At 40.0% G+C, this 23253-nt stretch overlaps 1 protein-coding gene across 11 annotated transcripts in view; it reads left to right on the top strand.

The window, feature by feature from the left end:
- NF1 (neurofibromin 1) overlaps positions 1-20408 on the top strand; it is a 242644-nt gene extending 222236 nt beyond the window's left edge. For 10 of the 11 annotated variants that reach the window (XM_080680674.1, XM_080680681.1, XM_080680682.1 and 7 more), the window contains 7 exons: positions 964-1086; positions 1483-1613; positions 1756-1856; positions 2895-3037; positions 3387-3433; positions 4653-4869; positions 16803-20408. In XM_080680674.1, the coding sequence (XP_080536800.1) occupies positions 964-1086; positions 1483-1613; positions 1756-1856; positions 2895-3037; positions 3387-3433; positions 4653-4869; positions 16803-16945 (905 nt within the window). In that variant the 3' untranslated portion in view covers positions 16946-20408. The remainder of the gene's footprint in view (positions 1-963; positions 1087-1482; positions 1614-1755; positions 1857-2894; positions 3038-3386; positions 3434-4652; positions 4870-16802) is intronic. The other variant, XM_080680683.1, reaches the window with a different exon arrangement.
- Positions 20409-23253: the final 2845 nt, after the last annotated feature.

Raw genomic sequence — 23253 nt, 5'->3', positions numbered from 1 at the left:
AAACATGGTATAGGCTGCGCTAAGGCAGGCACAGCGGGAGAACGGAGAAGAGGAGTCAAGTTTGGGATAGATTTCCCAAGTAGAACAGGTAAGACTTAGTGCAAGTTCCAAATAATCCAGCTTCAGTGCTTTACTTTAAATAAGAGGAAGCTATTTAACATCAATGCAGTACAGGATTAGAAAATTCAAAGGCAAGTGGGAAATGGTACTATTTGCTTTTTTAAAAATGTTCTGTTTTTTTTATTGATTTCAGAGAGGAAGAAAGAGAGAGAGAGAGAGAAATCAATGATACGAATCATTGATCAGCTGCCTCCTGCACACCCCCCACTGGGATCAAGCCCACAACTTAGGCATGTGCCCTGACCGGGAATCAAACTGTGACCTCCTGGTTCATAGGTTGATGCTCAACCACTGAGCCACTCCTGCCCGGCCTATTAGCTATTTTTGAAGCATCTTGCAATATATCTATTACTTAGTACTTTCAGGCAAGCAGATCTTTTTTTCAAAGTTTGAAGAATTAAAATCAAACTTTGAACATGCCTACTTTTGGAAGTTCTTCATATGTTACTATCTAATTCTTGGCACCAGCAGAATTTCTTAAATTGATAAAAGGCTATTAAGACATATCTTTGCTACTGTTAACAGTGCATACCCCAAATTTATTATCGAGTATTATACTTGTTGGTGGCGTTCGGTTTATCTCCAGTGTAGTGCATGTAATGTCAGTTTAACTTGGACCAATAAGGTACATCCTGCCCTGAGACAGAAAGCTATGGGACCAAAATTCCTTGAGAAGATGGAGAATAAAGGAGAGAAACCACACGCTAGTGATACGTTTGAGTTTCTTTGGGTCCTTAAGTGAAAACCTAAACACTTTGTGTCCAAACATTTTCTTTTTAGTATAATCCTAATCACAGACACTGTGGTTAATGACTTTCCATATTCTGTAACTTTTGTTTATAGGAACAAGGAAAAGTTTTGATCACTTGATATCAGACACAAAGGCTCCTAAAAGGCAAGAAATGGAATCAGGGATCACAACACCCCCCAAAATGAGGAGAGTAGCAGAAACTGATTATGAAATGGGTGAGAAACAAAGTTAATAATTGATCTAGATCATTGAAAATCAGGTGGGAAAGTACATTAAAGCTGTATTTGCTTTCCAGCCATTTCTTAGGATCTTTAGGATGAAATATAGAAACATTTGATCTTTTTCAAAATATAAGCCATACAGCTCTTAAAATGACTGTTATCCTAAAACCTCTATATAGAGTAACCATATATATAATCTATAGCATTGTAAACAGCTAGTTAAAACTTTTGTATAGGTGAAGAGTAATTCTGCATGATGTTTATATTTTAAATGTCTACTAAAAAGCTATTGAGTTTTATAAGTAACATTAAAATGTATTAGGTGAAGTAGTATCTAGTGTGTATATTCTATTAATACAGCTGAACATGTTACTCCATATGTTACTGCAGAAACTCCAAGGATTTCCTCATCACAACAGCACCCACATTTACGTAAAGTTTCAGTGTCAGAATCAAATGTTCTCTTGGATGAGGAAGTACTTACTGATCCAAAGATCCAAGCACTTCTTCTTACTGTTCTGGTAAGGTTTTCTCTTTTTTAGGGTCCCCCCTCAAGTTTTTTTTCCAGTCACTTAGAAAGTCATTAAATATTGAAAACATAAAAGGAAGGCTGTCTTCTGCTTCTCAAAACAAACTGCTGTTTACTTTTTCTCACGTTGGCAGGCTACACTGGTAAAATATACCACGGATGAGTTTGATCAACGAATTCTTTATGAATACTTAGCAGAAGCCAGTGTTGTTTTCCCCAAAGTTTTTCCTGTTGTGTAAGTATTCCTTTTGTGTTTAATTTTTGTGTCGGTCTTAGAGTCAAATGTTTTACAAAAACTTAGGCAAAGTACCACCCAGTCATGTTCACTGGTTGTGGAGAAGGGAACGTAAGATAATGTGACTGATTTTAGCTTAGATGGTGGTTTAATGGACGCTAAGACTCGTGTGGTTATAACACACATTAGGAAAAGCATTTTCTTATCTGGTTGATTTTCTTAAGTGGTTCATCGTGACAAGCATTGTTCATTTCCTCACTTAGGAGCATACCATGAGACTACTATATTTAAATACCTGTTTTGGCTTCTTTTTCGGTAGAGCTTTTGTACTTATCCACACTGAATGAAAATAAAATTGACCTCTTTGGGAGATGAGTTTTATGCTCTCCTAAGGGTGACAATCATATTGGCCTCAAAGAGTTCCCAAAGAAACTAGGGGAATTCTATTCCTGATCTAGGCCTTCTATGTAGTATCATTATTTTCTTATTTTTGTTAAATATCATTTAAATTTTTCAGAATTTTAAATAATTGGCTCTTGGTTATTTTAATGGGTGATAGCCTGATTAGAAATAGTTCATTTTCTCTTAAGTTTTGAATTGGATCAGATATTCCACCCCCTCCAAACTAATCTTTTTTGCCTTATTTGATCTGATTCAACATTATTAAACACTAGCTAATATTAAATTTAGTTTAACTTTCTAGGTACATATCAATAGTCAGCAGAAATAAATTATTGTAAATTATGCTGATAGTGGAAGATAGAAGCCAACCTTGTCTTGAGCAAACAGTCACCATATACAGATGGTTAAGCATGGTTATATGGACAGTAATAGTTGGTTGTTTGTACCACATTTTCCCTGATGACTAAAAACAACAGCAACAAAGCAACATACAGAGTCATTGTAGAAATTTTAGAAAAGCACTCCTCTCCCTTCATTTTTATCGCATGGTCCTGGGAACTATATAATATGTTTTTCAGTGTATATTTTCATTTAATTTTTCTTTAAAATGTTCCCCTGTTGTCTTTTGTCTTTTAGGCACAATTTGTTGGACTCTAAGATCAACACTCTGTTGTCATTGTGCCAAGATCCAAATTTATTAAATCCAATTCATGGAATTGTGCAGAGTGTGGTGTACCATGAAGAATCCCCACCACAATACCAAACTTCTTACCTGCAAAGTAAATACATGTATCGGGAGGAGGATGGTTGGTGCCCTTGCTAACATGTGCGCTGTTATAAAATGCACTGACTAAAGAATTCTTTAGAAGGGGTAGTCTTGTTTATACTTCTCTCTCCATATGCCATTTTCTGACTCTTTTAATTTTATGTTTTATAGATAACTGGTTGGACAACTTTTTAAAATTAAAGTATGATTTTATACTGAGTTTAAGTGAGTTTTAGTCTACTTTGACACATATTTTTCAGTGTGGGGTATCTGTTTTCTGTATCATCAACTATGTAACTAATTTCTGTTTAGAGTAAAGGAGTCTCTTGCTTGTTATAAAAGTAACATTTGATTTGTTGCAGGTTTTGGTTTTAATGGCTTATGGCGGTTTGCAGGACCCTTTTCAAAGGTAAGAAAAAAATGTTTTTCTCTATTGACAAAATGAAAGATTTTATTCTTATTAGTGTGCCTCCTTTAAAAGCACAGAATATGCTGAAAACCAGAATGATGATTCACAATAAACACTTTATTTTTACTAAAGTTTCCACCACAGATTCTTTCTAAGAGGCAGCACCTTTAATATGTTTATATATTAGCTTTTGTAGAAAACAACTCAGTTCAATTTATGTTTGACTTTTCAGAAGGGTGTGATAAATCTCTGCAGATGTTTCTGCCCTCAGTCCCTCGTGTATCTGCTGATCCTAAGGCACACACTTACGTATCTTGTAATGAGGAAGGAGCATTGCCTATGGTTAAAATCTACCTCTTTGACCTGAAACTGTTATATCTCAATTAAATCTCAATTTTTAAAAAATTACATAATGGAAAAAATCTACCTCATGTAAACCTTTTTTCTCCCACCCTATTGGGTTAGATTTATTCTTCACTGAATATATCCTTATTTGCTCCTATTCAGTTTGTTCTTTGATTGGCATTAATTGATACAGTGCTATGTGAATGTGTATTTAATTATTTTCTCTAGATAAGGTTGCTCTCCAAATTGATTGATGTTCCTTGAAGGCAGGATGTCTGTTTCTTCCCCCCACAGTAACTAGTGCAGTATTGCAGATGTACTAAATTAATATGGATTACCTAAAACTTATTGTTTACGTTTAAGAATTGTGAAGTTAATTTATATTGGTTAGTTATCACTGAATATCTCATGCTATGTAAAGGCTGTCATTTAAGAAAAATGGGCCTGAAATCACAGAAATTTATTTAAAAACCAGCAGGAATTTATGAAGTTTGATTGCAAGTAGCCCTTCACAGTGAATCTCTAAATGGCAGCTGGAATGATAATGCTCTGTCTATTTTCTCTGTTTTGGAAAATTGACTAGACAACATTCCTGTAATTGTATTGTCTCAGGATTATTTGGTTTTTGTCTGTGCATGGCTTTCAGTAATTGCAGGTTCATCTGGAACCTGAAAGTGTAAGCCAAATAACATTCCCAGTTGTGAGTCTCATGGTAGTCTATAAATATTACTCCACCCCCTTTTTTAAATGATCTGTAATACAAAGGAAGAAAAAAATAGTAAATTGAAGCCTACAATGAAAACTGAATCATTTTTGGCTTCTAAGGGGATAAAAAAAGAATGGAGCTAAAATAATTTCCTATTTTCCATTACAGCAAACACAAATCCCAGACTATGCTGAGCTTATTGTTAAGTTTCTTGATGCCTTGATTGACACGTATTTGCCTGGAATTGATGAAGAAACCAGTGAGGAGTCCCTCCTGACACCCACATCTCCTTATCCTCCTGCAGTGCAGAGCCAGCTTAGTATCACTGCTAACCTTAACCTTTCTAATTCCATGACCTCACTTGCAACTTCCCAGCATTCCCCAGGTTAGTAAATGTCATCTTTTATAAATCTGAACAATACTATTAATATACCAACATTAGGAATTCCCTTGTTATCAGTTTAAGCAGTTTTTGCTCCTTTTTTATCATGAGGTTCATTTTACATTTCTTCTTTACTTTGTAGCTGACTGGAATTTTGTTCTTCTATAAAGCTTTCTACTTTCAAACACTTATATATTAGATAGTGAAATATTTAATATTCACAGAGCGTTCCAAGGTTGATAAGTTAAGAGTTTGGGCAGGAGGAGCAACCTAAAGCGCATTACCCTATAAGTGGACAGAATTACAATTCCCTTACTAGATATACTAACCTTGCCCTAAGGGCTTCTGTGTCTCTGACACAGCATACTATATCCAAAAACACTTCCCTGCAGCCAGCAACCACCTAACAATCTAGAAACCAGCCTGAAAACGTAGGAGTAAATACACAACCAGACAGAAAGGCCATCTCAAGGTAGTAACATCTTAAAGCTCCTTAGCAGATTCCTTACTGTGGAGTCACTCTTAGGTCCAAGTGGGAAAAGTATGCCAATTCAACATGCAACTAAAGGGGAATGTACTGAGAGATGAGAGCTATTAGCTCAGTGGGGCTGAGATGAACAAGATGGCAGACATGGCAGCCCTGCAGAATTACGGGCTCACTGGGTGTCAGAGTGAATGGTCTCATACAACTACGTCCCTGGAGCTGGTCCTGGCTATAGAACTGATGCTGTTGGGTGTTGTGATTACGGAGAGCAACGAAGGAGAGCTTCCTTTATGGCCACGTTTTCCACTCAGAAAGATACCTTTCTAAATGTTTTTTTTAAGGTTTTGTGTTTAAAATTCCATTATTGGAAAAGTTACTATACATAGTCTTTTAAGTGGTAGCATGGATTTTCTTTTAAAAAGCCAAATGATGTATTATAACTATTTTGTAATGTTCAAGATCCGTAAATAGAATCCCTGGGTTATAATCCCAGTTTTGCACAAACATTTAAGCATCTGTAGCTCTGAAGACCTTGGCAAATACCCAATTCATATAAACCATTATATTAAATAACTTTATTTATTAAGCTTTCGTTAGCAAAAGAAACAACGTATTTGATCCAGCATTTATTTATCAGTCACCTTATTGTGCCTTATCAAGTTCTATACCAACCCCCGCAGCCCTCGGCAGGAAATAAAAGAAACCTGGCCAACTCCTCCCCCTCCCCACAATATAACCATGTTCATTTGCCCTCTGTCACTTATTCCCTCGGTCAGTGTGTTTCCGAGTGTGGTCCTAGACCAGCAGTGTCAGCATCACTTGGGAGCTTGTTGGAAATACAAATGCTAGCATCCCACCCCAAACCTCCTGCACAAGGAACCCCTTCCAGCAATCTGTGGTTTAATAAGTACCCCAGTGATTCTAGTGCTCGGGGGTTTGAAAAGCACTGCCCTAGGATCTGCCAGTGTTCTTGCCTCATAATTGGCATTTCAACTGTTAAAGCAAGGGCAAAAGCTAAACTGTACTTTCTTCTGGATATTGCAGCCTCTGAATTCTTTCCCTCACCATTGTCCCCACCCTTTAAAATCTTAGCATTTTGGAGCTGGGAGCACTGTAGGGTTACTTAGTTCTAGGCTCACAGCGCTGTGTGCAATGGGGAGATTGAGGTTTAGAAGCGCTAAGCTCATTGCTTTATCATGCAGTTCTTATCCAGAACCCTGTCCAGTGTCTTTCTAACACATTCATTGCTTTATGTAGCTATGATGTGTGTGTCACCTTCTTCCTGCCTTCCTTTCCCTTATTCTTCATTTATTTGTTTGTTTATTGCCGTCTCATTACTTCCATCTGCCTTACCTTAAGTCCAGCACTCTTTTTCTTCTATAGGCTCTTGTTTTCTGGGTTATTTGTTGCTTATAATGTTGATCCCAGTGAGAAAATTAATAGACTCTGCCCATATTGGTTCTCTTGTTTTCAAAGTTAGATTCATTTTGAGCAAACTTTTGCCTCTTTGGCTACTACTAAAGTGATGTTAAACCTGTCAAAATATTAGTTGGGTTTTTATTTAATTTTTATTTTAATACTCAGATTAATTGGTAGGGGGATTTCTGCCCCCTAATGGAGACAATAAAATAATCAGGCTTAAAATAAAAGTGACCAGTACAATTTCCCCTGCTAGTTGACTAATCGCTTATGTTCTGGTTGGACATTATGTATTAGTTGGACATTATCTATAACATTTGCCTTTTTAAAAAAATAGTCCTATTTGTAACCTCTTAGTTAGAATTGTTTAGAAAAATCAGAGAAGAGCTGTATGGTTTTGGTTGCAGTTTTAAACCAGTGGTCTCACCTCCAGTGGTTCTTCACAGATGGTGCTTCAATAAACTACTGCACCCTAGAAACCTCTGGCTATTCTCAAAAGAAACTGAAGCTTTAAAAGTAATAGAATTAATTAAGTAGAATTCCTGTATTCAGCATTTACGGTCTCTAAATTGTAAATTGTGTGTCCTTTAGTTTGCCAGATTATTTCACTACATGTTTTTGGAGAAAAAGTTTATCTTTTCAATCGTGACTTTATTCTCCCATGAAACCCATTTTTATCTCTAAATTGTAGGTTCATCATCTCCATGAAGGATCTTGATTTATCTCTGTACCTAGTTATTGTATTTTTGTTATTTGCTCTCATGGAATGCTCTTACAGGAGTTAATACTTTGTATGTAATTAGGTATACTGCTTTATGTCTTTCGCTCTATGTAATCATATCCTTGCCTCCTCAATTTATGGAGCTGAGTTGCTGGTCTCAGTGGGCTGAAAGAAGTGATGAATCTTAGCCAGATCCCAGGCTCATTCCAGCATTTCAACTTGGCTATTTAGCTGTACAGAAAACAGAAGATTTCCTTATCTCCATTCCCATCAGCCAGGTCCCATCAGAAATATTTAAAGAAGATCTGTATGGTTTGTTATCAAATTACCCAACATCAACCTGTGCCCAGTCTACTGAGCTTTAAGCAGGTGAATGCTCTGTTGCCCTGTGTGAAAAAGCAAAAGTTGCTGATCTGCACAGCTCAGCAGCCCTTTGCTGCAGACTTTCCATGTCAATGCAAGACTCTAGATCTGTGGTGCTTAGCAGGATCTGCCACTGAACTGTATTTTCTTATAGTTTCCAACATTCTCTGCTGAAATCAGCTAGGTAAGAAATCCATGAACTTCCTCCTCCCAAGCACTAAACCTTACTTAAATAAAAATGTGACTGGTAATTCATCAGTCACCAGCTTTTGAGGAAATAGTGGTTACTTAAAATAAAGCAGTTGGCTCTGAAAATGCATTCTTCTTGAGAGATTAGCATAGTCCACTTGTCTGTCCCCTTAGCACAGGACCGTTTTTATAAATCCACATTTAAAACGCATAACTGTCTTCTGACTCCTTTCCTAGTAGAAATTGAACTTGGCATCAGTGGAGCCAATGGACTGTATTCAGAATCAGTGCATATAAATTTGTGTTAACTGGACATAAATGGACAGTTTAACCAAATGGACATAAAACTTTGCCTCTTCAGATGTTCCCAAGTGCCACTAAAAGAATCCTCAAGGGAACCCATAGCATTTATTCTATGACATATAAGAATATTTCAAATTTGACATTGTGATCCATTATTAGGTCCACTGTAGCAAGCTAGACGTGAATTGAAGAACCAGGATTAAAACTAGAAAATAAACCCTATTTACCTAAAAATGCTACCTATGGGACTTTCTTTTTGCACAAGGCCAAGCCATCAATGGTTCTAGATAATGAGCAGTGAAGCCTTTTTTTAAAGCCATATTTTGAGTACTGCGCCCATTTCAAGTGCAGTCTCCCTGCATCCTCTTTAGATATTACACAGCAAGTGTACTAGAAATAAAAATCGAGTGGAACTATATGGATTTTAAAAGAAATCAAATAGACCCATTTCTAATGTGAAATTTAATTTGTATTCTACCAAGACCTCCTACTATTTTTCACACTGTAATTTAATTCAGTAAACATTTGAACACCTGTTTTGTAGGTGTATACCTGGGACATTTAAAGATGAATGAGACCCTGGTCACCAAAGACTTAACAGCTTTTCCACATGGATCTCAGTATTGGGTTTGGAGCTAAAGTTATTTCCTCTGATCACAAATTCTACATGTACATGTTTTTTTATTTTAAGTACAAGAGTAAGCCTAGATAACCAAAAGTCCAGATATTTATCCTACAGATATTCATTGTTTACTACATACAAGGGACTCTCTTAGACCCCAGGGTGTTGGGGAGCTGGTAGGACATGATACCTGCCCTCAAGTAGATTTTAGAAGAGTCAGAGCAGTCAAGTGTACACAGCTAACTATTTTACTTGTTTTGTGGTATTTATCATGTTGTACCTTTACCAGGTTTGGTTCCAGACCACTACAATAAAGCAAGCTCTAATTTTTTACTGGTGGAGTAGCTTCCATTAGTAAAAAAAAAATGCCACATCGTGAAGCACAATAAACAAGGAGTATTTTTTAAGAATAATCGGGTAATAATTATGGCAAAAGTTTTATATTTTTTACCCTCAAAAAGTGTGAGGTGTGTATTATAATTTTTTAAAAAAGAAGTCTGTGATCGATTTTAAATGTTTCTATTGATTTTTAGAGAGAGTGGGAGAGAGAGGGAAAGACAGAGAGAAATATCAATGTGAGAGAAACACATCGATTGGTTGCTTCCTGCACGAACCCTGACCAGGGCCCGGGTCAGGGAGGAGCCTGCAGCCATGGTACATGCCCTCGACTGAAATCGAACCTGGGACCCTTTGGTCCGCAGGCCGACGCTCTGAGCCAAACCAGCTAGGGCTATTTTATTTTGTTTTTTTCTTTTCTTTTTTTAATATTTCAAGAAAAACTATTTTAAATATAATAATGTTACATGCAATGAACATTAATAATTCAAGAAAAATGATTTTAAGTATAATAATGTTACATGAAGTAAACATTAATATTTCAAGGAAAACTATTTTAAATATAATAATGTTACATGCAATAAACATTAATATTTCAAAGAAAACCATTTTAAATATAATATTACATGCAATAAAAATATTTCAAGAAAAAAAGATTTTAAATATAATAATGTTACCATAACTGTACTAACATAGTATAATATCACAAAAATTATAGGAAATATTAAAAATCTGCAGATAACAGAATTACTTCTATCATATTCTAAAATATTTTTTTCTTCTGGCTCTATTTTGGTTCATCAGTTTATGCTGTTCATTATATTCCACAAATGAGTGAGATCATGTGATATTTATCTTTCTCTGACTTGCTTATTTCGCTCAACATAATGCTCTCCAGGTCCATCCATGCTGTTGCAAATGGCAAGAGTTCCTTCTTTTTTACAGCAGCATAGAATTCCATTTTGGCTAGGGCTATTTTAAATGTTTCTTACTAGAAAAGAAATTTAATTTTTTTCTTTGATCAGCTTATTTTACTGTTAATAAATGGACTTGCATTTTTTGGAGCAAAGACTTATTTAATTGAGTTTTATTTTGAATTCCTTTCTTTCACTTTATTTTGGGGCTGTGTCCAGGCCTGTCAGTTGTCCACTCACTTTGCTTCTGTAATGCAGACCCCCTCCTGGGAAGCATTCCTAGACCAACAGCAGTGTGACAGCTGCGTGCACAATGATAGTTCCTGAAAACCATTTCCCAAATGTACAGGCACACCTTGTTTATTGTGCTTCACGGATGCTGCATTTTTTTTTTACTAATGGAAGCTACTCCACCAGTAAAAAATTAGAGCTTGCTTTATTGTAGTGGTCTGGAACCAAACCTGAAATACCTCCGAGGTGTGCCTATAGACAGAGCTGAGTCAGTAAGCTCCTAACATGTTTACCAGGTGTAAAATGTCTCACTCTCAAAGTTATTTTGAGGCTACTTAAAAATCTCAGAAATGATTTGAATGTTTTAGGGAACTGCTTATGGTATCCCCAGAACTTTATCTGGTATTTTCTTGATTTATTTTTTTCTTTTTATTTGTTATTGCCCTGTATTTAAGGGAGGAAAACAATGTTAAACTGAGCAATTGCTTGGTGCAATTTCTGCTAATTTTTACATTGTATTTTAAGTTTAATTCTTGACTTAAACTAATATGCTTAATTGTAATAAAGGTGATAAAAACACATCTGTCTGTAAAATTGTAAGTTCTGCCATTTATTTACAGAGTGTAATATTTAGGAAATTAATGGTCAGAATTCAATAGTTAAAACCAGATTCCTTCGAAACCCAGGAACATAAGTATCCAGCATCTAATCGCATTTCACCATTTTTATGTCTTACGGCCATCACTCACTCTTGTTTTTTCTTCATTCTGTGTCTGTGAAGCTTCCCTGCCTTGCTCTAAATCAGCAGTTTTCATGCAGCTGTTTCCTCATCAAGGTACTCTTTCCTTTCATCATCTTTGCACGAAACACTGCTTTCCCTGCGCTCGTCCTGGGCACACGGCGTGAGACTCATTCACCAGGCGCTGTAGGCACAGCCTGGCTTAGCGCCCGGGGAACTCGGAAAGCCGCTGCTTTAGGGTTCCTGTGTGCCCTCTGGTCTAAGAGACTGAGGACAAGGAGCTGCTTCTACTCCCCGAGCGCTGGACTGACAGGGGCAGGTTAGCAAGAGACTGTGGGAGAGTTCATGGAGAAAACAGGGTGTGTGGTTTGAGGAGTTTTTAGCTTAGGAAGTATTTATTTTCCCAAATGTAAAAAAATCAACCCCAGTGTTTTCTTATAAATTAAAGCTGTCCGTCCAGTCTATCACCCATGTGTTTAAAAAAGGAATATGGTCCTTAGTTAGCTCTCAGTACTAAGAAGGAAAGAGTGTGATATGATACACTTACGTCTAATCTATAAAAGATGCCTTTTTTCTTTTACTCTTCTATAATTATTATGTAGAAAGAGTAGACCAAATAGAAAAAGTGCTAGCAATTGATGAAAGTCCATTAAATTTTTAAAATTATTATAGTTACTATTTTGTATATCTAGCTCAAAATACGACTGTTTCTGAATTTATATTTTTAACATGTGTCCATGAATGTATTTTCTGTAGCATATGAAGCTATAGTTGTCTTTTCTTCCAAGATTTATTTTTTGTGCTTATTTACATTAGTTTCAGTAATTTTACAAATTGTAATATAAAGGTCAAGTTCTATGCATTTGTTCTAAAACTTCTTTTAGTACATCATGTGGTCTTTGTTATTTCAGCTATTAGGAGAATCTTAATTTGTATAGTAATTATGTTATCTATGTGCAAAAAGTCTTCACATAGATTATCTTATCTGATTCTTCTAAGGACCCTTTGAAATAGGCAAACCTGCTGATCTTTCATGGCCAGATTAAGAACTAGAACCAGATAAGAGATCTGATCCAACCCAGACTCAAACCTGGGTCTTCTGATATGTTTGCCTTCTCGTGCATGTAATAAGACTTTTTGAACAGGTTTGCCCCATTAAATGTGTAATAAGCTAAGCAATTCAGTCATAACCTACTAGTGTTGCTGTGGGGGTGGTGGGAGATTGGGGCTATTATTAGGCTTTCATTGCTGTTGTGTAACTTCTCACAAAATCACCTCACCCATTTTCCCTCGCCTCTCAAGAACTAAAAGGGATCCAGTCCTTTTTATCATGTCATGACAATATCAGGTTCTAGTTTGGGAAATGATTTTGGTGTTTTAAAAAACAAACACCAAAATTAGGTGTTTTAGTTATTTGTCAGGCCAGATCTATATCCCCCCAGTTGTCAAAATACACCCACCTGCCTTCAAGGAACTCCTGTGCAAGCAGAGGAAATGGACATGTAACTTAAACAACTATAACTTAATGTAATTTACTCGATTCACTAAATTTGGGGCAAAAACGCCTTTTACTTAGAATTTGCATCTTTATCTGTAATCTACCACCACAATCCATCGAGCATAGTGCTTGTTAATACACTGCTGGAGAGGGTTCCCAGCTGCTCCCGCCCTGCATGGGTGTCACTGGCTGCATGTTTGACCACAGCTCACCTGGGGGGGAACCCAAGCTAGCCAGTCAGGACCTTGATTGAAGTTTTTACCTTGATTCCACTTGGTTGGTGACCCTTGGGTTTCTGTCACTACATGGATTGTTGCTTTTGTGCCCACTGAGGGTCAGAAGGGAGAGCGTGGGGTGTGAGAGAAATGGATGCAAAGCTCCTGAGAGGCCTCAATGAGAAGCAATGCAGCACAGAGGTCTTCTGACTAGTTTAAAACAGCAGGGACCAGTACAGGTGGGTTCTGTCTCCATTGGAGCAGAACAGCTGACAATCTGACAGTTTTTCCAATAGAATGTTGAGACCAAATCCTTCACCAACTTCTAGAAAGGTTTCTAGATTCACTTTTAAGAGGGTAAAACAATGAATGGTGCCACAATTTTCCAAAGTGAGGATGATGCTTAGAAACCTAAATGCCATAACTAGATACTAAGATCATTCTTGTCATACAACCTGGCTTTTTCAAGATGCTATGTTTTGGTGTAAGTATAATGCAATTTTTATTTTGTTTTCTTGAAAATAACCGTCCAATATTTTCATGTCAGCTTCTCCTTTGATCCTTAATGTACAACATTTTTGCTGTGCAGTTAACTTAGGAGTCACAGTCATACCACATTTACCTGTGTGTGAGTGTAGAGTTGGGTCATTACATAGGAAGAAAACACACACACAAACAACAATTGAACTGAGAAGAATATGGAATCTGAGAGCAGAGGTAGGACCTCAACCTCTCACATAGCATTGAATCTTTGGGTTATGCGTGATGGGGCTAAGCCAGTGAGTGATACTGTAACTTTTTTTCCAGAGAGAGGAAGGGAGAGGGAGAAAGAGAGAGAGAAACATCAAAGATGAGAGGGAATCATTGATTGGCTGCCTTCTACACACCCCACACTGGAGATGGAGCCCGCAATGGGGTCATGTGCCCTGACCAGGAATCCAACAGTGACCTTCTTGTTCATGGGTCTATGCTCAACCACTGAGCCACACTGGCCAAGAGATACTGTAATGCTTTTAATTAGAAGGAACACAGGCTCATTAGGAAAAAAATAGAAAATTCAGAAAAATGGAAGAAAAGGTCACCCATAATTTCACCACTCTTAGATAATCACTATTAACATTTTGGTACCTCTCTTTCCAGTTTCTTTTCTTTACATAGTTGAGGTCATAGTATGTATAAAATGTTATAGCTTGCTTTTTTACCCTTAAAATGTAACTGGAGATAAATAAGGCTTTAAATTTTTTTTATATAGGGGTATGAAGGTTATTTGCTTAACAAAACAGAAAATGGACTATTCTTAGTATTTCTTTGAAGTCACCTTCACTTTAGTGACTTAATCTCTGTAACTACAATTTATATAACTTTAATTCTTTTTTTGTTTGTTTTAATCCTCACCTGAGGATATTTTTTCCATTGGCTTTTAAAGAGAGTAGGGGAGGGGGAGAGAAGAACATTGACCTGAGAGAGACACATTGGTTGCCTTCCACATGTGCCCTGACCAGGGCAGGATGAACCTGCAACTGAGATACATGCCCTTGACCGGTAATTGAACCAGAGACCCTTTGGTCCATGGGCCAAAGCTCTAACCACTGAGAAAAACTGGCCAGGGCTAATTTTAATTCTTAATATTACTACGCAGGCCCTTGTCCTCAGAGGCATTGCCACCTTGCACTGTGATGACTGCTTTCCTCCAGAGTGAGCCACAGCCTAGCAGTGGCAGGGCTGCGCCAAAGGTGGCCACACAGCCCAGGGCGGCAGGTTGCCGGCAGAGAGCCACTTGCCCTCCTGGGTACCTTTATTCTAGTAGAATAAGGCATATATACAAGTTGTGATAGTATGAGCAGAATGTAATAAATATACATGCCACATAAAATCAGGAGGGGAAAAAGGAGAGAGAAAGTAGTTCTGGTAGGAGACAGAAGATGCATCAGGAAGGAAACAGATGAGAAAAAATATGGGTTGAATTTTATCCTGTAGAGATAGGCAAGGCCATTAAAAGACCCTGATCAAACAAGTTCAAGGTACATTTAAAAGATGATGAGCAGCCTTCTTTCAGTTTTGTTGCTTCTTTTTTTAAATAGCTCTAGAAAAAATGTTAATAAATATGCAGAAGAGAATAAAAGTCATCCAGAACTCTGTTATCCAGAGAAAAGTTCTGTGAACATTGTGGTGTGTTTCCTTCCATTCATCGTTCTCCACATGGTTAGATTAGAACCGATGCTGACACGGTGCTTGGCTCCTGGAGACATGTTGCTGACATTGTTACTCACGAGCAAACGCTGACAGAAGCCCAAGTTCTCTGATAAGTTCACGGCAGCAAGTCTTCCTGAGCCCGTGTGAGTCAGGCCCCGTGCCTGTGGACACATTACACCCTGAATGAGTTTAAGGCTGAGTTCAAGGGAAGGATATGTGGCTCCTCGAAGGTACTCATTGCAAATCTGTTTCTGTTCACGAGCCAACAAAGACATGGGTGGGTCTACATACATTTGCTAGAACATAGTTTTAGACTTGAATTCTACTTTTCATCCCAAAGTGAAAATTTTTCCATTCTCAGATTTAATGTTTAAGATTCAAATGGTACAGATAAGAATAAAGTAAAAATTACCTGAAATAACACCATCCAGAGGTAACATATTTTGGCCAGTGTTTTCCCAACCTTTATCATCCCCCTACTCCTAAATTATGGTCATCTTTCTGTATCAGTAAATATCAACCAGTACTTTTTTTTTTTAAGCAGTCTATGAGAGAGAGAGAGAGAGAGAGAGAGAAAGGAAGAGAAACATCGATAGGTTCTCCCACTTATTGATGCATTCATTGGTTAATTCTAGTATGTGCCCTGACTCAGGATCGAACCTGCAACCTTGGCATATCGGGACACCGCTCTAACCAACTGAGCTACCCAGCCAGGGCCAGTACTTCATATTTTGGTACAAATTGCTAACATGCTCTCCGGCTGGTTGCTTTCCCACCAGTAGTTATGCTAAAGGTGGATGTAATTGGTCTAATTATTTTGGTAAATTTTATTGAAGTGTGACAGAAAAATATACAGGCCATATGAACTTTTAAGTAGTAAACACTTAAAAATCCAGCATCCAGATCAAGAAACAGAGCATTACCAGCACCCCTAGAAGCCACCCTCATGTCTTCTTTCATTCACCTCTTCCCCGAGGTAACTACTGTTCTGTTACCTAATTTGTAATCTTTGCTAATCTGAGGGCTAAATAATATGTTGTTTTTGCTCTGGTCACTGTTATGAAGTCACTACTTAGACTATTTGTAAAACGCATTGTAGGGCCCTGTTTGGGAGGTTTCATCTCTGGCAGAGAAATGAGTGGCATCTGTTGAAGGTGCGGAACATGAGCTGGCTGGCCACAGTGGAAAAGAGGTCAAAGCAGTGTCTTTGTGGTATGCTGTTTTCTCAGTAAACATTTGAGTTCCTTTGGGATAGGCACTGATTAGAAAAATAAAAAGCTCTGCCTTTCTTTGAGATGACAGATTTCAGTATCTTCTGTAACTGCACAGTGTGCGTGTTCTGTGTATGGACAGCAGTAGGGATATGCGGCGAGAAGCTGACCTCTGCTGGAAGCTGCTGGGATGACTTGGAGGAAGGAGTTCTTGTCTTCCCTGCTAGCCTTGAGTTCAGCTCAGGCTGGCCTTGCCTCTAGCAGCTTCCCGAGGGTTTCTTTTCCTTGTGCTGTTTTTCTGCTGTGATAGCAAAAGTTGCTTACCAAAATGTGAGGTTTTCTGTGTGACAAGGTCTTCATAAGCATTCTAGCAGTTGACTATTAAAATGAAATGTGCAAAAACAGTCCTCCAGGTTGTAGCTTGTATACAAGCCATAAGATCCCATCCTGGCCCTTCACGCCAGAGAGGGTATAACTGGCTGCTCTGTTTCTCTCCAGGAATCGACAAGGAGAACGTTGAACTCTCCCCAACCGCCGGGCACTGTAACAGTGGACGAACTCGCCATGGATCCGCAAGCCAAGTGCAGAAGCAGAGAAGCACTGGCAGTTTCAAACGTAATAGCATTAAGAAGATTGTGTGAAGCTTTCTTTGTGTCCTTTTTCAAACAGACCTGACGTACGTACGCGGGCTCTGCACTGGGGACCCCTCACCACCAGCTGGGATGCTGCACTTCCTGGTTAAAAAGAGCCCACCCGGCTGCTGTGTTGCCAGATGATCAACTCTAGGAAGCATTGCCTAACTTAATGCTGCTTTTCCTGTAACTGTTTCTCCCTCCTACGCTCAGTGTGTCTGGTTTAGGCAAGTGTGCAGAACAGCTTCAGAGAGTGTGGGAGGTCAGGACGCTTGAACTGAGAACATGGCAGTGGTGAGAGAGACTGGATTCTTTCCTCCTGCCGGCTGGGAAGGCCATGTGCACAGAGCCCACCTCTGGTTTCCTCTTCCTCAGACAAAGGAAAGTGTCCATCTGTGTACACACTTTCCAAGATAGACGTTTATGGGAGAAATAATATTATAACCCCAGTCTATTTAATCCGACTTTTAGCTGTGGACTTTTTTTACCTTACAAAACCGAAGGAGCCATAAAGGTCAGGCCTCAGTGGCTTCATACCATTAGCCACAGGCGAGGTACTTCGGGGGGTGGCGGGATTTACTTTTTTGTAGTGGGTTCTTAAGAAATACTAACACTTGAGTATTAGCAATAATTACAGGAAAATAGTGTAACCACATATTATCTTAACGTTACCGAATTACAGCGATGGGTTCTGAGGCCTTATCCAAACTCAGTCATCCAAACTAGTTTATTTTTTTCCAGCTGATTATGTTTTAATCTTTAACTATGCTAAAAAGTTGTTGTTTTTTGTTTTTATAAACCAAAACTATACTAAGTATAGTAATTATACATTTTCCGCTCCTCTTCTTTCCTAAATAATTCTGAGCAGGGTAATCCGTGAACAAAGGGTTGAAAGTTGTTCCGAGAAGGTAACTTGTATAGATGTTTGCATTAGCTCCAGAGCAACATGAAATGGTACGTGACTTTTTGAGTAGCTATTGCTTTTACTTTGCTTAATAATTTCCCAGAAAGAGGGAGTATGGTGTATATTAACAAAAATGTCTTTGACAGAACATAGTTTGTCTTGTATTCTTCCCCTTTCCCTCCAAAAGAATCAGGAATTTCTTTAGCCAAACATTTGGGTTGTATATGATAGAATTGCATTTAATCACTGTGAAAAGACTAGTCAGCCTGCATTAGTGTGACTGTAAGGGACCTTAAGAGGTGCTGCTCTACTGAATGGGACGGATTATCATGGCATGGCGGTTTCCATAGTAACGCAGACCCAGTGTCTTTGGGGTACCTGCAGTGTGCAAAACAATTCGACTTCAGTGAGCATATAGTATCTAAACGTTCCAATTCAGGACGAACCCATATTTATTACAAAAAGATATTCTCCCCGAGTCCCAGGTTCCCTTCATACATTAAGATGTAGTGGCTTTGAGAGGGGAGTTTCCTATAGTGCTGTTTCCTAGTGGATTTCAGTAAATTCAATTCCACGGCTCAATCAATGAATAATGGTACATGTAAGTGTTCTGGTTTTAATAATATAACACATTTCACATTTATCCACACAGTAACAATGTAATATGTTAATGTAAATAAAATTGCTTTTGATATTCAGAAATAACAAGAATTTAATCTTTTTAATTTGTTTACAGTCCTGGGAAAAGTAAGAACCATTTGCCAAAATAAAAGGAAAAAAACCTTAGTATTAATAGGTATTTTGACATAAAATTATTGGAAAATATTGAAGACAGGTGCAATTAACTAAACTTGTTTTTAACTATCGTAGAGGCTGCATTAGAATAGATTGTTTATAATAAGAGCAACTAAGACTATAAAGAATCTAAGACTAGCACTGGGTGTAGAAACAGGTCACTGACAACTCAGTGCCCAGGATGCCAAGCTGCTGTCCCGGTCTTGGCTCTCGCACAACCCAGGGCTTCGGGGCAGGTCTCACCCCTTCCTGGCTCCTGGAATAAAGACCAACATGAGCCTTCAATCATTTCAGTTTCCTGTTTTTCTTCTTTGTCGGTTAGTTTGGTGCACATGACAGTGGGTATTGTTGTGCTGTTCTCCTTCTCTCATCAAAATGGATAAACTCCCAAAGGTTAACTGTTAAAAAAATATTTATCTTTCCATAAACACGTTTTCCAAGGTATGGTATTTCTTAAAGGTATGCACTGCCCTCTAGTGTAATGAGTGGAATGAATTCACTTAAAGTACCTCCTAAATGATCAGTGTTGCACAAATCAAATTGAACCTTCTTTGAAATGCAAACATACTTTTGACCAGTACATCCTGAGAATTTGAAAACTTAGCAAGGTTTAAAATTTTTACTGTTTAAAGAACTTCTGGCTTTTGAGGAAAATCCAGCTTTACAAATAACTAAAATACCCAGGACATAAGTCTCTCACGTATGCTCCCCTGAGGGATGAAGTACTTTTCCAGGCCTCATACCTGTAATCTGCTCCGGGAATTCTGATATTCAGAGCAAGTTGCCCATTTTGCAAAATCTGATGCAAGTTCCGTAAAGGACATTGTAGGTCATGTGATTTTGATTTGTGGATTTTCCCCTGACTTTTTCAAGAGGAAAACATTAACTCATCACTATCTATTGTGCGTAGTCTGCCTGTTTTACCACTGCCCCAGCCCCAGGGGTGTGCCCTTGTTTGCCAACATGGAGACACGGTTCACTAGCTTCGGGGAAAGTGGTGAGTGCTCTGTGCTTTGTCGCTCCGCACCTGTTCCCTCCTGGGTGCCGGCGCCGTGCAGGTCCTGAGCCAGGCACCCAGGTCCGAACGGATGTTCTGGGGGGGCCGAATGGAAGCAGGCAACCCTCCCTGCTTGGTGGACTTTAGGGTTTTTCAGTTTTGTTTTAGGTTTTTGTTTCTACTTTTTTTTCCATTTCCCCTTCACCCCCTGGCATAATGAGGCATGTCTTAGTCAATGTTATGCAATGGACTTTTACAAAAACTCACTTAGTGTCAGCCACATAATTTTTTTTAATGCAGTATATTCACCTGTAAATAGTTTGTGTAAAATTTGACAGAAAAGTATATTTACTACACTGTAAATACATGTGATGATATATTGTATTATTTTGCTTTTTTGTAAAGCAGTTAGTTGCTGTACATGGATAACAAACAAAAATTTGATTATTCTCGTGTTAGTATTGTTAACTTTTTCCTGCGACTGCGTTGCATCGTTTAAAGAAAATGCTGTGTATTATAAACTTACATTGTATATGATAACTCCCTCCCCTTTCCATCGGACCTCCACTTCGGCAGTTCCCTGGTCTGCGCCCCTGTAACATTGTAAGCAGCTGTTCGCCAGCAGGAGAAATACTGCCCAACAGACAAAACCGGTCATTGTAGGGGACATCGTAGAAACCTATTTCAGACCATTGTCCCCCACCCCATTTTCCTCCCTGTGTATGTACTCCCCTTCCCCCCTTTTTTAAGTAAAATGTAAATTCAATCTGCTCTAAGATGTGGGGAGTTATTTAATTTCTTCACATGCATCAGCTCTGTTTCCTCACCTTCCTCCACTCCTCACTGATCTTTTGAAACATTAAGGCCATTTCCTTTCTTTGCAGGATGTCTTGGGTTCTTCTCCACCCCTCCCACCCCAACCCCAGCCCCACCCTCCGGCCTGTGGGTTTCTATTCCAGAACCTCTCTCAACTGTTAAAATGAGTGATTTTGGTGAAAGGTGTCGGGAAGGAAAGGTTTTCCTCTGGCCTCTTAGGGTTCCTGGCTGGGTGTGACAATGAAACCAACAAAGACAGATTAACAGGAGAAAAGTCTACGAAGTTACAGGTTTTATGCGACACAGGAGCCTTCGGAAGGAGTATTTCTGCGCTGGGTTTAGTAAAGGGGGGTCCTTTGTGCAGAAACACAGCAGGTCTGACGATGTGCTAAGTGTGAACCGGGACTGAGCGAGGCCTGTTTGTTCTGGCCTTGTCTTTGGAGACAAGGATGCTCCTTTCTTCTGGTCATAGGGAGGGCACCTCTCGCAGGAGGGTTTTTGCCCCGTTTCAGGGGAGAAGGGCAAGGGAAAGGTCAGTGTGACCTTCCTGTTTCAGCCATGTCTCAGGCTCTAGCTCAAAATAGTGGGTATGCCAAGGTGCCATATTTGGGTTTTGTGTCCTGAGCCCCACCAAATGTTTTTTTAGGGCCCACCAGAATGAGGGTGACTCTGTTCTCTGGGATAAGCTGCCTTGACTTCTTTTCAAATGAGCAGTCGGTCAGAAATCCAGGACACCCTGAGATTAAACGAAGGGCTAAAAGGTCCGTGAGCCAGACACCTGCTGGTGAGAGGCAGTGCTGAGGCAGCAGGTCCCTCCCCTGGAGAGATGGCTCGTACTGGGCCATCCCACACTCTGAGGCAAAGGCAAACCCTCCAGCTGTGGCCCTGGGAGAGGGAGAGATCAAAACTCACTTCCCCAGGTGCCCAGGCCACAGACCCCGGAGCATAGAATCCCAAGCACTGCAAACAGCTCTTCCCTTCTCCCTGCATCACAGTCACAAGTAGGGATGCCTTTAGGGTAAGACCCTCCATCCCTCGGCAGCTCCCTGAGGGCAAGGGTCCTGTGGTTTATCTTGTATGGGCCCCTGTGCCCAGTTTTGCCTGCACAGTGTTTGCCTTCTGGGGATCTGAACTGCTTGGCCAGAAACGTTCATTCCCATGGGGGTGGGGAGGGGCAGGAGGTGCTGGAAGAATAGTAAAAATTTAACCTACATCACAGTGTTCCCCTTTTTCTAGGAAGTAGTCCAACACCCCTGACCCCCCAAGGCACGCTCCTAATGATGGCAAGGCATTTCACTCACTCCTTGTTCTCCTTGGTCTCTATCAGTAAGACGTCTTGGCTTGCTCTCTGGCAGGATTGGTGACTGAGGATTTGGGTCTTGAAAAATGACCAAGAGCTTTGTCCTGGTGGAAATCTGTCCATTAAGCGGTTGAAAGAGGGTTGTGGAGTCGTGACTGTGTAAGGAGGTCACGGTGGCTGTCATGGTCTGGCCCGGAGAGCATGCGCAGCAGGGGTGCCTGGGCAGAAAGCTGCAAACTAGGAAGGAGACGCCTTCTGTTCTCATGTTCCTCCTTGCTTTGTCCCACTGTGGGGACTGCACCCTGACCTTTATTGAAAAACTCCATAAAGATATGCCTTTGTCCCAGGCTGGCCAAAATTAGGGGGCTCTATCTTTGAATCTGTCCCCCAGGTTAAAGGAAGATGAGGAATGAATGGGAGGGATACTCTTACCAACTCGGTCATCGAAGATGGAGGCAGGAAGGAATTAGGTGATCTGCACCTTCAGCAAAAAACACTACCGCCGCCACCCACGCTCACACCTGGGATTCTACAGGAAACCAGAAAAAAAAACACACACACACTTTATTAACAAAATACTGAGTCTCGCGTTAGCAGCATCTAATCATTCATCCAGCAAACAGTTCTCAGGCCCCTTATTTTCATGAATGAACCCCAGCTTCAGCACCTCTTGGAAATGCTTCCTGGTACCACAGGCCTTTCTCCTGATCTGGTAATAGCTTCTCATCGCAATGCTGTGATCACCAACGGTCCCTGTCCTCTTGGTTACACCCTGGGCCTCCGGGTGCAGGACCCAGGCCTTGTTCAAGGTGCCCTACAGAGTTATTGAATAACAAGGCTCTGTGTTATCAGGAAACCATGTAAATAGCTTTAATGGGAGAAAGACCCCATTCACAATAGTAACCCATGCAAATCCCTCCCAGTGCGGATTTTACCATTCAGGGCCCTCCTCCTGGGTGACCCAGCTGGAAGGAGGACCTTCGGCTCTTGGCCGATTCATCTCCACTTCTTCCTCAGGGGAGACCCTTCCGCTGGCCTGGCACTGCTGGCTGCCCCTCACCAAGGCCTGCTGCATGCCAGGCGCTGCACCAAGGGCTTGCCACACGCCAGTTCTGTTGCCTCCAAGAGCCCCATGAGGTGCTGCTATAATTAGCTGTTTTCAGGTGAGGGAAATGAGGCACACAGGTGTTATGTGATTTGTCCAAGAAAAGGGGCAGAAGGGAGGGAGGGCATCACTGAGCATCATGGAAGTACCCTAGGACAGCGGTCGCCAACCTTTCGGACCTCGCGGACCACCAGTGGTCTGCGGACCACCGGTTGATGACCGCTGATCTAGGAGAGTCCACCTGGAGGTCTATAAGAGCAGAGTGGCCCTGACTGGTTTGGCTCAGTGGATAGAGCGTCAGCCTGCGGACTGAAGGGTCCCAGGTTCGATTCCGGTCAAGGGCATGTGCCTTGGTTGCGGGTACATCCCCAGTAGGAGGTGTGCAGGAGGCAGCTGATCG

Source organism: Plecotus auritus (assembly GCF_963455305.1).
Source record: "Plecotus auritus genome assembly, chromosome: 7".
Lineage (NCBI taxonomy): Eukaryota > Metazoa > Chordata > Mammalia > Chiroptera > Vespertilionidae > Plecotus > Plecotus auritus.
Note: the sequence above shows the minus strand (reverse complement) of the source record. Positions and strands in the feature narration are given on the sequence as shown.